Source organism: Pteropus vampyrus, unplaced genomic scaffold, assembly GCF_000151845.1.
Source record: "Pteropus vampyrus isolate Shadow unplaced genomic scaffold, Pvam_2.0 Scaffold23, whole genome shotgun sequence".
In the NCBI taxonomy this organism is placed as follows: domain Eukaryota; kingdom Metazoa; phylum Chordata; class Mammalia; order Chiroptera; family Pteropodidae; genus Pteropus; species Pteropus vampyrus.
The window spans coordinates 9,444,032-9,456,855 of NW_011888804.1; the positions used below are offsets into that span (position 1 = coordinate 9,444,032).

Consider the following 12,824-nt stretch of genomic DNA (forward strand, 5'->3'; position numbering starts at 1 on the left):
GAATTCACTCAGTGCCATTCCCTTCCAACTGTCAACTCCCTTTCAGTTTTCTCCTGTTTGGTTGCTCTTCACTGCCTTAACATTGTTGTTTTCTGTATTTTGTTGAGAATTTATAGTTGTCATTTGTGGGAGGATTGGTGAATAGAAGTGCCTCTACCATTAGCAGAAGAACCCTCTCCATTGCTTTTCAAAAGATAGCTATATTTTTAAGTTATTTTTAGCAGGAAGGTTGGTTCGATTGACAGCCCACCATTACTGGAGATCAGAACAGCAGTTGACAGTTGGTTTCATGGTTTACTGTTTTAATGACAGCAGTGGGGGATTCATAATTTTAGCACTGAAATCTGGTTGTTTCGAGTACCTCGAAGAGATTCCATTTGTTTGGTCCTGGCTTGCTGGGAGGCATGCATCCTGGTCCCTCTCTCCTAGGGACTCCTGATTTGTGTGAGGCAGTACTCTTTTAGTGAGTGGTAGGCCTCATTGCTATAGCCTTACTGGGACAAAGGTCTCTGCCTGGCTCTCTGGGCAGCTGAGTCAGCACAAGGCTCAAGCAGCCAAACTCCAGCCCTTCTCTATCTCCTAATAGGGTTGGCGACCCCCACTTCCAACAGAACATTGTTCACACGGTCCTTCCCTGTTACAGAAACTCCCTAACTTTTGTGTAAGCCAGACAAGTCCTATCTACAAAACCTGAGTGTGATTACCTTCTGATAACCTGGGCAATGAGCTCAGGCTCTGGAGGCAGGAGGCTTGGGCCAAATTGGCTGACCTTGAAACGTTGCTTTCTAGTCTACAAATGGATAATAAAATCTGCCTTACCTATATCATATCCTATGAGGTTTTACTAAAAATCTGGGATGATCGACCACCATTTTGACCCACAGTGTAGAATATACACCCAATTCGGGAGGACCAGGGCAGAGGCTATTGCAACAAATCTTTATTTGCTATGAGCAGCAGTTGGATTTTAAATGTTCTGGAGTTCGTTGGCCAGCGAGTTATCCCGGAGTGTCTAATGACTTATCTGTGTTTCCAAGGGTTAGGTCTACCTGTAATTCTGGGATGGGGAGGAGGTATATAACGCTTAAGCTGATAGGCCGGTGTTTGAGCTTATTCTGCCACTTACCAGTTGGTGATCTCAGGGGCTTGGTGAGTTCTGTGAAACTGGTGATGGTAGAAGCACCTCCCTCAAAGGACTGTTGTGAGGGGTTACCTATGTCTGGCTGTCACTCGCTCGCTGAGGCTCTCACCATCACCTTTCCCTGTGTTGGATTTGACCCCGTCTTAGCCCTCTGAGCTCTCTTTGGATCACGGTTACATTCCTTCTCCTTCCTTCATGTCCTCCTCAGATTTGCTAGGCCTGGGGGTTGTGTCCTCAGCCACATTGTCGAGAGTAAGTTTGGATAGGGCCAGGCTGAGGACAACCGTCAGGGCTATCCCCCCCAGTTACGATCAGGCCGTTCCTCTGCTCATTCGAGATAGCGTCTTTCTAGCAGCTATTAATCTACTTCATCAGTGGTACCTTGGCCCAAGGGATATAGAATCCTCAGAATGCTGTCAGAATGCTGTGTTCAAGTCCACTCTTGCCCTTGGCCTGGCTCCTGTCCCTCTCCTGTCTTGTGGACCAACCTGAGCCAAGTAGCTTAGAATGACACTACTCTCTATTTTTAAATAGGCTGGGAGTTTAGCCCATTCAGTCTTTGGATCCAACTGTGTTCAAGAACAACCTAAAGACTGAGGACTAACACAGGCCCTCCGATGACTGATAAGGTAGCTTCTCAGTGTAGCAGTGACCTTTTCACTCAAAACACGCAGCAGAGCTCTGAAGTACACCAAAGTAAAAGAGGGCAGAGGTAGCATTTATTATGGGAAAAGATCAGAAGTATAGAAAAAAAATATCATTTGTTTGCAGAATTGTGTTAGAAGTCGATACTCTTGGCGTTAAGCAACCAACATGTTAAGGATCTAATTCGTGGAACCTATTCCAGTTGAGTAACTGCAAGAGCAAGCTCAGGACCTCCTGCAGGCTCAGGCTTCTGTTGTGAGCATTCTGCTCAGTCTGGGTTGCAAACCCACCTAAATTGGCCTAAATGACCTGTTAAGAAAGGCTGAGAGAAGGCGCTAAGGACTCTGGGAGGCTGCTCCTTAAACCCGACCAGGGTGCACGCACTGGCTGGGGCCTTCTCAGCAGAACTGAGGCGGTAGACGGACTGCCCAGATGTCCCAGGACACACCGATGTGGGAAACATCTACACGCACTTGACCATCATCCCCGCTTTGTACTAAGTTCTTCAGCGTGTTACAGCAAGATGTCAAGACCCTGGGCTGGGTTCAGCGTCTGGTGAAGAGCCAGTTGTCTCTGCAGAATCCACTTGTTTGGAAAGTCTAGACTGAGATTCAGTGCCAGCCCTCTCCCTTCACCCCTCAAACATGGAGCGATAGATAACCAGTTTCCTCAGTGATGACCTGAAGCGTTGTAGAAGCTGTGGTCGTTTGAATAATACAGATGTATTTGTTTAAATCTGATTATTTTAATTGTATTCTAAGTCCATGAAGACTGGTAAATAGTGTATGGAATACATGAACTCAATAGGCCAGAATTTTAGTAGTACTTAATATTTATTTAATACTTTAAAATAAGGTACCTTTATCCCCATTTCAGATTAAGAAATTAAGGCTCAGAGGGGCTCTGTCACTAACCCAAGGTCACATGTGGCTATGTGAGGGATAAGTGCTAACAGATGCTTTCACACACACGTGATGGGAGCAATTTTCCTACCTCTCACTGTTGAGACCATCTTGTACATTCCCCAAGGCTTTAAATACCATTTCTGTGTTTAAGACTCCCAGTTTTTTTAGTTTTAGCTGCTCTACTGGCTAAAAAAGAACTCTTCTCCTCTATTATCTCAGTTTTGGCAATTAATTGTTCATTAAGAGCCACGGAGTGTCTTCGTCCCACCCTCTGCGTCCAGCGTGGCAGCACGTTCCATCAGTTCTTCTCATCCCCTAGCCCAGGCCATCTCCCCGCTCCAGGGCCACAGCGGCAAGGGGGAGGGGAATAGAGGGGTGGGACTGCTGGATAAACAGCTCAGAGGGACCATGGTGAGAGCTGGATGGCGGTAGGGAGACCCACTAGGTGACAATCAGTGCAGGCCCCAAGTGCACCAGTGACCGTTGAGAGAGCCAGGGCAGTGGAAGGTGACAGTGAGGGGTAAGGAAGGTGGGGTGAGTGGGGCCCAGGTGTTTCTCCATCTGCAGAGCCGCTGGGTAGGCTGGGGCTCCTGGCCCAGCCTGCTGACAGCCTTGGGGAAGGCAGCACTGTCTGCTACCATCAAGCTGGCAAGGACATGACTCATTCCGATAATGCTTTGTCACCTTAGAGGCCAGGACTGTGCCTTCCTGTACTAGCAAGTCCTTAACCTTCATTTTGAAATCAGGTTTCTGCTTCATCTATGAAGGTTATAACTTAGGCGCACATGCTGCACCCCGGAAAATCCAGGGGGCTGAGTCACATGCTTGAAGCAAGTCTGTAGGCAAGGCAAAGGAACTGGCACCGAGACCCGAGGCTGGAATGCTGGCAAGTGGCCACCTTGCTGCCCTCTCTCCATCTCTTTGTCTTCTGGACACCCACTTCCTGTCTTGCATTCTTCACGAGGCAGAAGCCCGGGGCCCACAGCTTGGCAGATTTCCCGTTTCTCAGTTTAAGTCTTGTTTCCTCTCCCTAACCGACTCGTATTCCTTTGTCTTCGTGGATCTAGTGAGAATCCCAGACTCCATGGGAGCTGGAGCCAGCTCTCAGAGGCCTCTATTTCAGGACCCCTCAGGCCTCCATTCACCTGAGAACCCGTGGCAAATTTTACAGATGCTACCCAATAGGGGACAGACTTATTGGAACTTAAGAAACTGACTAGGAAAAGTTCAAACAAAAGGAACCACAGACTAAAGCTGAGTCTGCCACATGAATTTTTAATAGCTGGAGTGTCAAAGAGCTCTGAGGCGATCACTGCTATAAAGCGCCCGCGAACTGCTGGCTCCAGGTAGCAAGACTTCCTTCCGAACCGTGTTCTGTTGAGGTCAGTGTGCTCGGTGCTTCTTTCAGTTGTCAATCACACATTTGGTCAAGTGCTGGCCTTTGTCCTTCAGGAGCAGGGGCCACCAATGGTCCAGACCCTGCTCTCAACCTTTTCTGCTAGGCGCATCCAGGCCTGAGAAACAGCATTCCTGGCTTTGCTATTTACAGCAAGGGCCAGGGTCGTGAACAGAAAGCTCTGGTGGCACTCGAGGTCGGTGCTTGCATCGCTGAGTAACCTGGTGTGTGGGGGGGCCCGTGTCGCATGTGCTAAAGCAACCCTTTCATTAGGTCACCAGGACAGGGTCAGGACAGTTGGTTTTGTTCACTGGAGCACCCAGGGCCTGACTCAGCTTAAGCGGCAACCTGACCGACCTCAAATGGATGGGAAAAGGAAGAAGAAACACGTTGTGACGACATAGTCACAAGAAGTGGGAAGTGTGCTGTTCTGGGAGAGGCTCCATTTACAAGAAGTGTCTTGCAAATAGAAAGCCGTCTATACATTGCAGAGACATGGAAATACTTTCTAGATCTAAAATGCTCTTACCTTGCTTGTCCCTTCCAGAAGAGGGAAGAGGCCCGAGTCCCATTCCCAGATTTGTGGCAAAGCTGACACCTGCGTTAAAGCCTTTGTTCTTGGTGATTTCACCGTTGGGAACTGCCAAAGAAATGTGACTTAGTGAAGGGCGAAGGTTTTCCGGGCCAGTACGCACTGGAAGAGCAGAAGCAGAAGGGACTGGTTTCCCTCAGCTTGCGCCGTCCGCCCTGCCTCTGTGCAGAAGTGCACAGTTGACATTCCTGCTGGGCGCACTTCGTGTACATACAGAAGTGCTGCATTCCGAGGCTCTGACGTAAATGTTAGGCTTCACAAAACCCCAGTGTCTGCATGCAACACCAGATCTGGCTGGCAATGAGCGCTGCCATGCAGACACGGCAGATTCTGTTTTCAACACTTTATTGGCAAAACAGAACTGCCTTCCTTCCCTCCGCCTTTACAGAGAACTGGTCCTTTTGTTTTTCTTGAGGCTAACGTCACTTACCTGCTGAACTAGCCAAGGCCTCTGCTGGCGGGCTACAAAGGCCCCGCCCCAATCCTCCCAGTTCCAGTTTGAACTGTTCCTACACAGGAAGCTATATAGCTCTCTTATCCAGAAAAAGCTAGAATAACACTAATGGAACATGCAAGGCATTGGATAAACTTTGGTGTCAATATCCTCATTAGCTCAGGTTAGAAAGAAGTTACTGTGAGTTTTGACATGCAGTCTCTTTGGGGGAAGAACCTCAGACCAGTGAGGAAGGGGGTCCCTGCCAGAACTCTGTACACGCCTTGCCTAATGCAAAAGACCTCCTAGAAAAACCAAACTCAGAGTATCTGAGAAACCAGGAAAAGAGGAGGAGGACACAGTATATCAGGCAGGGGGAGGGGGAGATGGGGGGGAGAAAATGAGAGCATGCGCTTTAGCTGCGGTCCCCCCACCCCCAATCCAAAGGGTACTGCTTCCAGAACAGGATATTCTAGTATTCATTTAAAATGAGTATTTGCAGTTCCTTTGCAAAAGTTTAAGGGCTTTGAAGACTAGCAACTGGAATGCAAATTACATTCAGGGGTCTGTGTGTGGGCATTCTACCTCCCTGAACCGGCATGGAAGTGAGCTTAACAAAAAATTACATTCCTTCTGTCTGGAACTTGGCATTAGAAAAACTGGAATGACCAACTGCCAGGATAGTATTTCTAACAGTCGTTGGCACTTGCCCTTAATCAGAGTCGTTTTGGAGGACTCCCCCGCCTCCAACCCGGTGCTGCAGGCATCCCCAGGGCCAAGAAAGGAGAAGGGCGAAGGAGCAGGGAGTGCACAGCCCCCTTGGGTCACCACATCTGGAGGCCGTTTGAGTGCCGTGGACGACAGAGACTTCAGTTCTTTTCCACCTGTACGACTGACCCAGAGCTGCAGTGGACCCTGCCTGGGGACGGACAGTCTTCCCATCTGTCTTCTGGAACAGGCGGAACAGGTAGGAGCTCTGTTTGGTACCAACAACAGAAAGTGAAGATGAGGTGACAAAGGCTAGAAAGGAGTCATTTATTAAAAAAAACAACAAAACAAAAAACAAAATAGCCCCCAGCAGGATTTGAAGACACAACAGAGGAACGCACCATCCTGACCGCTTCACCATGAGAGCTCTATACACTGTGCCTTCGAGTGTGGCAACCACAGCACACGTGACCACACAGGTCAAGACAGGCGGGTCACCTGCTCATGGGAGAAAGAAGCCAGGGCACGGGCCCTCTGCCAACCTCTGCTGTCAGGTGTGCAGGCCAGTTCTAGGCTTCTGTGCCTCCCAGCAGTGGGCAAGTTCTTAGCGGGTGGAGGCCGCTTGGACAGGGCCAGTGGAGATCACTCACACTCGTTACTGCCAGAGGCTGGCTCTCCAGCACGGCCCATGGCCCACGTCAGGCCCTAAGGGCCCAGAGCAGCTCGCTCTTTCCGCAATTCCTGGAATGTAGGGCGTATCTCAGAGGGGCACCTGACATTTGTTCCCAATACCCAGTTGTCACCACAGGTAAACCAAGACTATAATCACAACAGCAAGGACAATTGTTTTTTCCTTTTTTTTCTTAAAGGAGTGAGGGCATGGAAAATACAGCACATCAATGAAACAAAATGCCAAAAAAAAAAAAAATACAAAAAAATAGAAAATAGAAATATGTATTTACAAGTAGTACATTACTATGATCAGAAAGCACAAAGACATCTGCTGCTATAATACATGCATCGGTTCAGAAGAAAGTACTAAAATCCTGCAAGGGAGAAGCCTGTAAAAACAAAAAAAGGGCCAAAAAGTTTTACCTTTTCATCCCTAATTTGCTACACTGATCAAAACCAAATGAGAGTCCCCTAAAGTCCATGAGTATATCAGTACAAATACTATACTGGTTTTTAACTGCACGTTCGGTTGTGGAGGGAAAGACAGCAGCTTATCCATATACAAGAAAGCCAGAGTAAACGGCTCTACATGCTAACAATTACAGCAAGCCCCTGTCTGCTACACAGCATGATCTTAGCAGATTTTAATTTTTGTTTATTCATATATATATGTGCGCGCGCGTATGTATAAAAACCGTGCCCTCGTTCACTGCCAACACAACATCTGGGTGGACATGAACTCTTACGGTTCTTATGTGTATGCTGTAAGAAGTCACTCAATGTCTGTGGATTTAATAAGTCACTTCACACCACAGAAAATATTTAATAAATCCAAAAAAAGGAAAGAAGAATATAACGACAGAAGAGCTTCTGTCTCAGTTCTCTGAAACTGAGTCCTCCATAGGAAACTGGTCCCAAAGTTCTGGTGGGTTCGCTGAAGAACCTTCGGTTTGCTCATGTTTTCATCCTTTTAGTGTTGAAAGGTACAGAACGACTCCTTGCTGTTGTCAGTTTTAAACAGTCACATCTCCATCCCCCACAGTAAGAGTCCGGTGCAGATCCATAAAAACGGGGGAGGAAGGAGTGCTGGGAGGGCCTGTCACGTCAGGAAGGGCTCCACCTCTATGTCAGGAAGAGAAGGAACCAAGCAGGGCTCCAGCACCTCGCTCCCTGCAAACGCAAAATCCAGTCCCACATCAGTTCCTTAAACAGGTACATCTCTGAGTACCAGGCCAACTCTAAGAGGAAACAAAACCACGCGTTGACAGAAAAGGACTAAGATGGCCATTCTGGTCACTCTGTGATCCATCATACTTCCAGGAACCGGGAGCTGCTGGACTTGGAGTGGAACGGCTCAGACCACATCCGCCGTAAGTCACCCTGGGAAAGAAGGAACTTTACTAAGTTACAGGTTTAAACACGAGGCACACATACCTACAAGTCTGTTCTGATTCCTGATCTCAGATTGCTTTGGTGGAGAATCAATATTCAAAGGGTTCACTGAAAAGTAATCCGCCATTCTTTGAAGAAGTCACTAGAAGAATTCTTATAGGCCCCTTTGGCATGGAAGGGCTTTTTACCAACTGTATCCTAGTATAAGTTCTAGTATATAGTTAAGTATGAGTCAGACGATCTAGATAAATTAACTTCTGTGTCTGTTCATCTGTAAAATAGGGATAACAGAAATCTTGTAAATAAGATAATGCTCTAAATCTAGTTTTTAATCATATCCTAATTCTAAAATTTGTGTATTCACTTTAGATTCCACATATGAGTGAGACTGTATGGTATTTGTCTTTCTGACTTGTTTCACTTAACATAATACCCTCTAGGTCCACCCATGTTGTTGCAAATGGCAAGACTTGTTTTTTGCTGAATAATATTCATGTGTGTGTGTATACCACTTCTTTATTCATCTATTGATGGACACCTAGGTTGCTTTCATATCTTGGTTATTACTAGAAATGCTGCAATGACCATAGAGGTGCATGTATCTTTTCAAATTAATGTTTTGGTTTTCTTCAGATAAATGCACAGAAGTGAAATTGCTAGATCGTATGGCAGCTCTATTTTTAATTTTTTGAGGAATCTCCATACTGTTTTCCGCAGTGGCTGCACTAATTACATTCCCACCAACAGTGTAGGAGGGTTCCCATTTTTCCACATTCTTGCCAGCACTTGGTATTTATTGATGACAGCCATTCTGATAGCTTTGAGGTGATATTGTGGTTTAATATGTATTTCCTTGATTAGTGATGTTGAACATCTTTTCATATGTCTGTTGGCGATCTCTATGACCTCTTGGAAGAAATGTCTATTTAGGTCTGCCCAATTTTTAAGGATTGTTTATTTGGTGTTAAGTTGTATGAGTTTTTTATATATTTCGGATATTAACCCCTTATCAAATGTTATCACTGGTGAATATCTTCTCCCATTCAGTAGGCTGTCTGTTCGTTTTGTTGATGGCTTCCTTCACTGTACAAAAACTTCAGTTTGTAGTCATATCTGGTTTTTTTGTTTGTTTCCCTTGCTTGAGGAGATACATCAAAAAAGATACTGCTAAGAGTGATCTCAAAGAATTTACTGCCTGTTTCTTCTAGGAGTTTTGTGGTTTCATGTCTAACATTTAAATCTTTAATATATTTGAGTTTATTTTTGTTTTTGGTTTAAGAAAGTGGTCCAATTTCTTCTTTTGCATTTATTTGTCCAGTTTTGCCAATACCACTTATTGAAGAGACTGTTTTTGTCCCACTATATATTCCTGCCTCCTTTGTTGTTGACTCACAGACCGTATCAGTGGGAATTTATTTCTGAGCTCCGTATTCCATTGATACATACATACATATATACAGAATTTTTTTTATTTTAATGCTAGTACCATCCTGTTTTGATTATTGTACCTTTGTAGGGCATAGTTCAATATCAGGGAGCATGATATTGCCCACTCTATTCTTTATCAAGATCTCTTTAGCTATTCAAGGTTTTTTGTGATTCCATATAAATTTTAGAATTAATTCTAATTCTGAGAATAATGCCTTTGACACTTTGATAGGGACTGCATTGAATCTGCATAGTTAGATAATAAGGACATTTTAACAATATTAATCCTTCCAATTTGTGAGCATGGTATATCCTTGCATTTATTTGTATCTTGTTCAATTTTTTCTTCAATGTTTTATGGTTTTCAGAGTACAAGTCTTTCACTTCTTTGGTTAAATTTATTCCTAGGTATTTTATACTTTTTGATGCAAATGTAAATGGGACTTAATTTCTTCTGATCATGTTACTGGTGTATAGAAATGCAACGGATTTCTTATCCTGCAAACCTTACTAAAGTCATTTATTCTAAGTTTTTTGGTGGAGTCTTTAGAGTTTATTATATATAGTATCAAGGCACTTGTAAGTAATAATTTTATTTCTTCCTTTCCAATTTGGATGCCTATTAATTCTTTAGTTTTGTCTGACTGCCGTGGTTAGGGCTCCCAATACCATGTTGAATAGAAGTAGTGACAGTGGGCATCTTGTCCTGATCTTAGAAAGCCTTTCACCACTGAGTATATTAGCCTTGTTTTCTGATTTCTCCCTTTATGTCCATTAAAGGTTACTTTATATATTTAGGTTCTCCTATGTTGAGTGCATAGTTATGATTGTTATATCCTCTTCTCGGATTGACTCCTTTATAATCATTTAATGTTGTCTTTTTTTACATTTTTTGTTTTAAAGTCGATTTTGTCTAATATAAATATTGCTCCTCCAGCTTTTTATTTCTACTTGCACGGAATCTTTTTTCATCCCTTCACTTTCAGTCTATGTCTTTTGATTTGAAGTCTCTTGTAAGCAGCATGTTTCTAAATCCATTCAGTAACCCTGTGTTCTTTTTATTGGACCATTTAATCCATTTAAAGTAATTATTGATAGGTATGTAGTTATTGCCATTTTGTTGTTTTTATAGTTGTCCCCTGTTCCTTTCTTCATCTCTTCCCTTGCTGTCTGTTTTTAGTGTTTTGTTTAGGTTCCTTTTTCTGTGTTCTATGTATCTTTTGTAGGTTTTTGGTTTGTGGTTACCATGAGGTTTATGTATGTCACTCTTTTTATCTTTAGCAGTCTATTTTAAGCTGACAGGTGTTTAAGTTTGAATATATTCTACAAAGACTACATTTTTACTCCCCTCTCCATGCTTTATGTTCTTGATGTCATATTTTAGATGTCTGTGTTGTGTATCTTCTACTACTTATTATAGTTTGAGTTCGATACTCTGCTGTATTTATTGAATATCTGGCTTTACCTGAGAGGTTTTCCTGACTCATATTTTGTTATTTTGGGTTGTGGCCTTTCCTTTTCTAATTAAAGGCCCTTTAACATCCCTTGTAAAGCTTATTTAATGGTGATGAAGTCTCTTAGTTTTTGCCTGTCCAGGAAACTTTTCTATCTCTTTCAATTCTGAATGATAACCTTGCTGAGTAAATTATTCTAGGTTGTAGGTTCCTTTTCTTCAGCACTTTAAAGAAGTCCTGCCACTCGCTGCTGGCCTGTAAAGCTGCTGAGAAATCAGCTGATAGCCTCATAGGGTTTCCTTCGTAACTCGTTTTTCTCTTGCTTTGAGATTCTCAACTTTTGCCATTTTAAGTAGACTACACCTTGGTGTGGGTCTCTTTGGGTTCATCTTGTTTGGAAGGCTCTGTGCTTCCTGGATCTGGATGTCTGTTTCTTTCCCCAGGTTGAGAAAAAGTTTTAGCTACTATTTCTTTAAAGTTTCTGTTCTTTTCTCCTCCTTCTGGGGTCCTTATAATGCAAATATTTAAGCAATTGATGTTATCCCAGAGGTTCCTTAAATTATCCTCATTTAAAAAAAAATTTTCTGCCGCATTGATTACCACTAGTCTTTCCTCTGCGTTAATCTCAGGATGATTTCCTCTAACATGTTTTTTTCAGGTCTGCTTGGTTCTTTCTCTTCATTGAAGTCCTCCCAAAGTTCTCTATTCTACTCTCAAGTTTGGTGAAGAGCCTTATGATTGTTTCTTTGAATTCTTTATCAGGCAAATTATTTCCATTTCCACAGGTATTTTTTCTTATTCACTTGAGAGAGAGTCTTCTCTTTTCATTTTGTTTGGCTTTCTATGTTTGTATGAATCCTTCTAGTCTCAGTAAAGTGGCTTTATGTAGAAGCAGGCCCTGTGTGGACTATATGCACGGTGGTTTTGGCAGGGGGTGCTGGCCTATTGAGCCAGGAGGGGAGGCCAGGTGTGTGTAACAATGCGTTGCAGTTCCCTTTGTTAAGGCAGAAATGGGCTTGAGCAATGTGTCTGGGAACACACTGTCAAGACTCTGCAGGCAGGCCTAACACGCGCCCCACTCTGTGAAGGTGGGGTGGGGGATGTAAACAATGGCATTCACTGGCCCCTCAGACTCCAGAGAACTCCCGCTGCTCCCCAGTCCTCCCTAGCATCTCTTGTGGTTTGTACCGTAAGTGGTCCCATGTAGGAAAGACCTCTGTGCAGGCTTTATGTGCCAGGCAGCCACTTGGAGCCGAGCAGGCACTTATGGCACTAGCCTGCAGGGGAGGCCAGGTGGGTGTAGTGACACCATGTTGTTTCTCCTTGCTCCTATTTCTAAACTTTAATGCAGAGCATTAAAAGAGCTGTTAGGTAGCAACAAGGTGCTGCTTTTAAGAGCAAGAAGCCTCTGCACCTGGGCTCTAGGGATTTCAGTTAACTTTCCAAGAGCAGGTGGTGTAGTGATCTAACTCAACATAGCATTTTCTGCCAGTGGCTGCAAGAATCTGGAAAAGGTTGCTAATATCAGGTTAGTAAAACAAAAGAATAAAATCCTACTGTTAAGAGCTCAGGAGCTTAAGCAGAAACACCTCCAGCAAGTAGAATACACAGCCAAGTCCAGGATCAAAGCCAAGTTATTGCTTTCACAGGTTTGTAACTGCTTCTCTCACCTTTAAATAGGCCATTGTGAGGAGTGGCAATAAAGTAAATGGCACCAAATAGAGAAGGGCAGGCTGGGCTGCTCGGTGAATGCGAGATGCCACAGTAGCAGTGAGGAGACCTATAAGGAGAGAGAACCTCTGTTACCTGGATGCATACTGGCAGTCTTGAAACTGTATAGATCTAACATGACATATTTCATCCAACATTTAGGTATGAAATACCCAGATTGAGAAGTTAAAGAAACATGGAACAGCACAGCTTAAAAGAACCTGGAATTGCAAGGACCGGTGACTGGCCCAAGATTCACCTCGTGCTCAGGTTCGAGCCCTTACTTCAGCACTCAGTGTGCCTGGTCTCCCTGTCTCCTGTGATGTCGGACTTGGAGGCAAAAGACCT

At 44.1% G+C, this 12,824-nt stretch overlaps 1 protein-coding gene across 1 annotated transcript in view; it reads right to left on the reverse strand.

Moving 5' to 3' along the window:
• Window positions 1-6,130: 6,130 nt before the first annotated feature.
• The window catches only part of SPPL3 (signal peptide peptidase like 3), a 103,589-nt gene continuing 96,895 nt past the window's right edge, over window positions 6,131-12,824 (reverse strand). The window contains exons 10-11 of the mRNA XM_011355889.2: window positions 12,437-12,546; window positions 6,131-7,872 (exon numbers count right to left, since the gene is read on the reverse strand). Of these exons, the coding sequence (XP_011354191.1) occupies window positions 7,801-7,872; window positions 12,437-12,546 (182 nt within the window). The 3' untranslated portion in view covers window positions 6,131-7,800. The remainder of the gene's footprint in view (window positions 7,873-12,436; window positions 12,547-12,824) is intronic.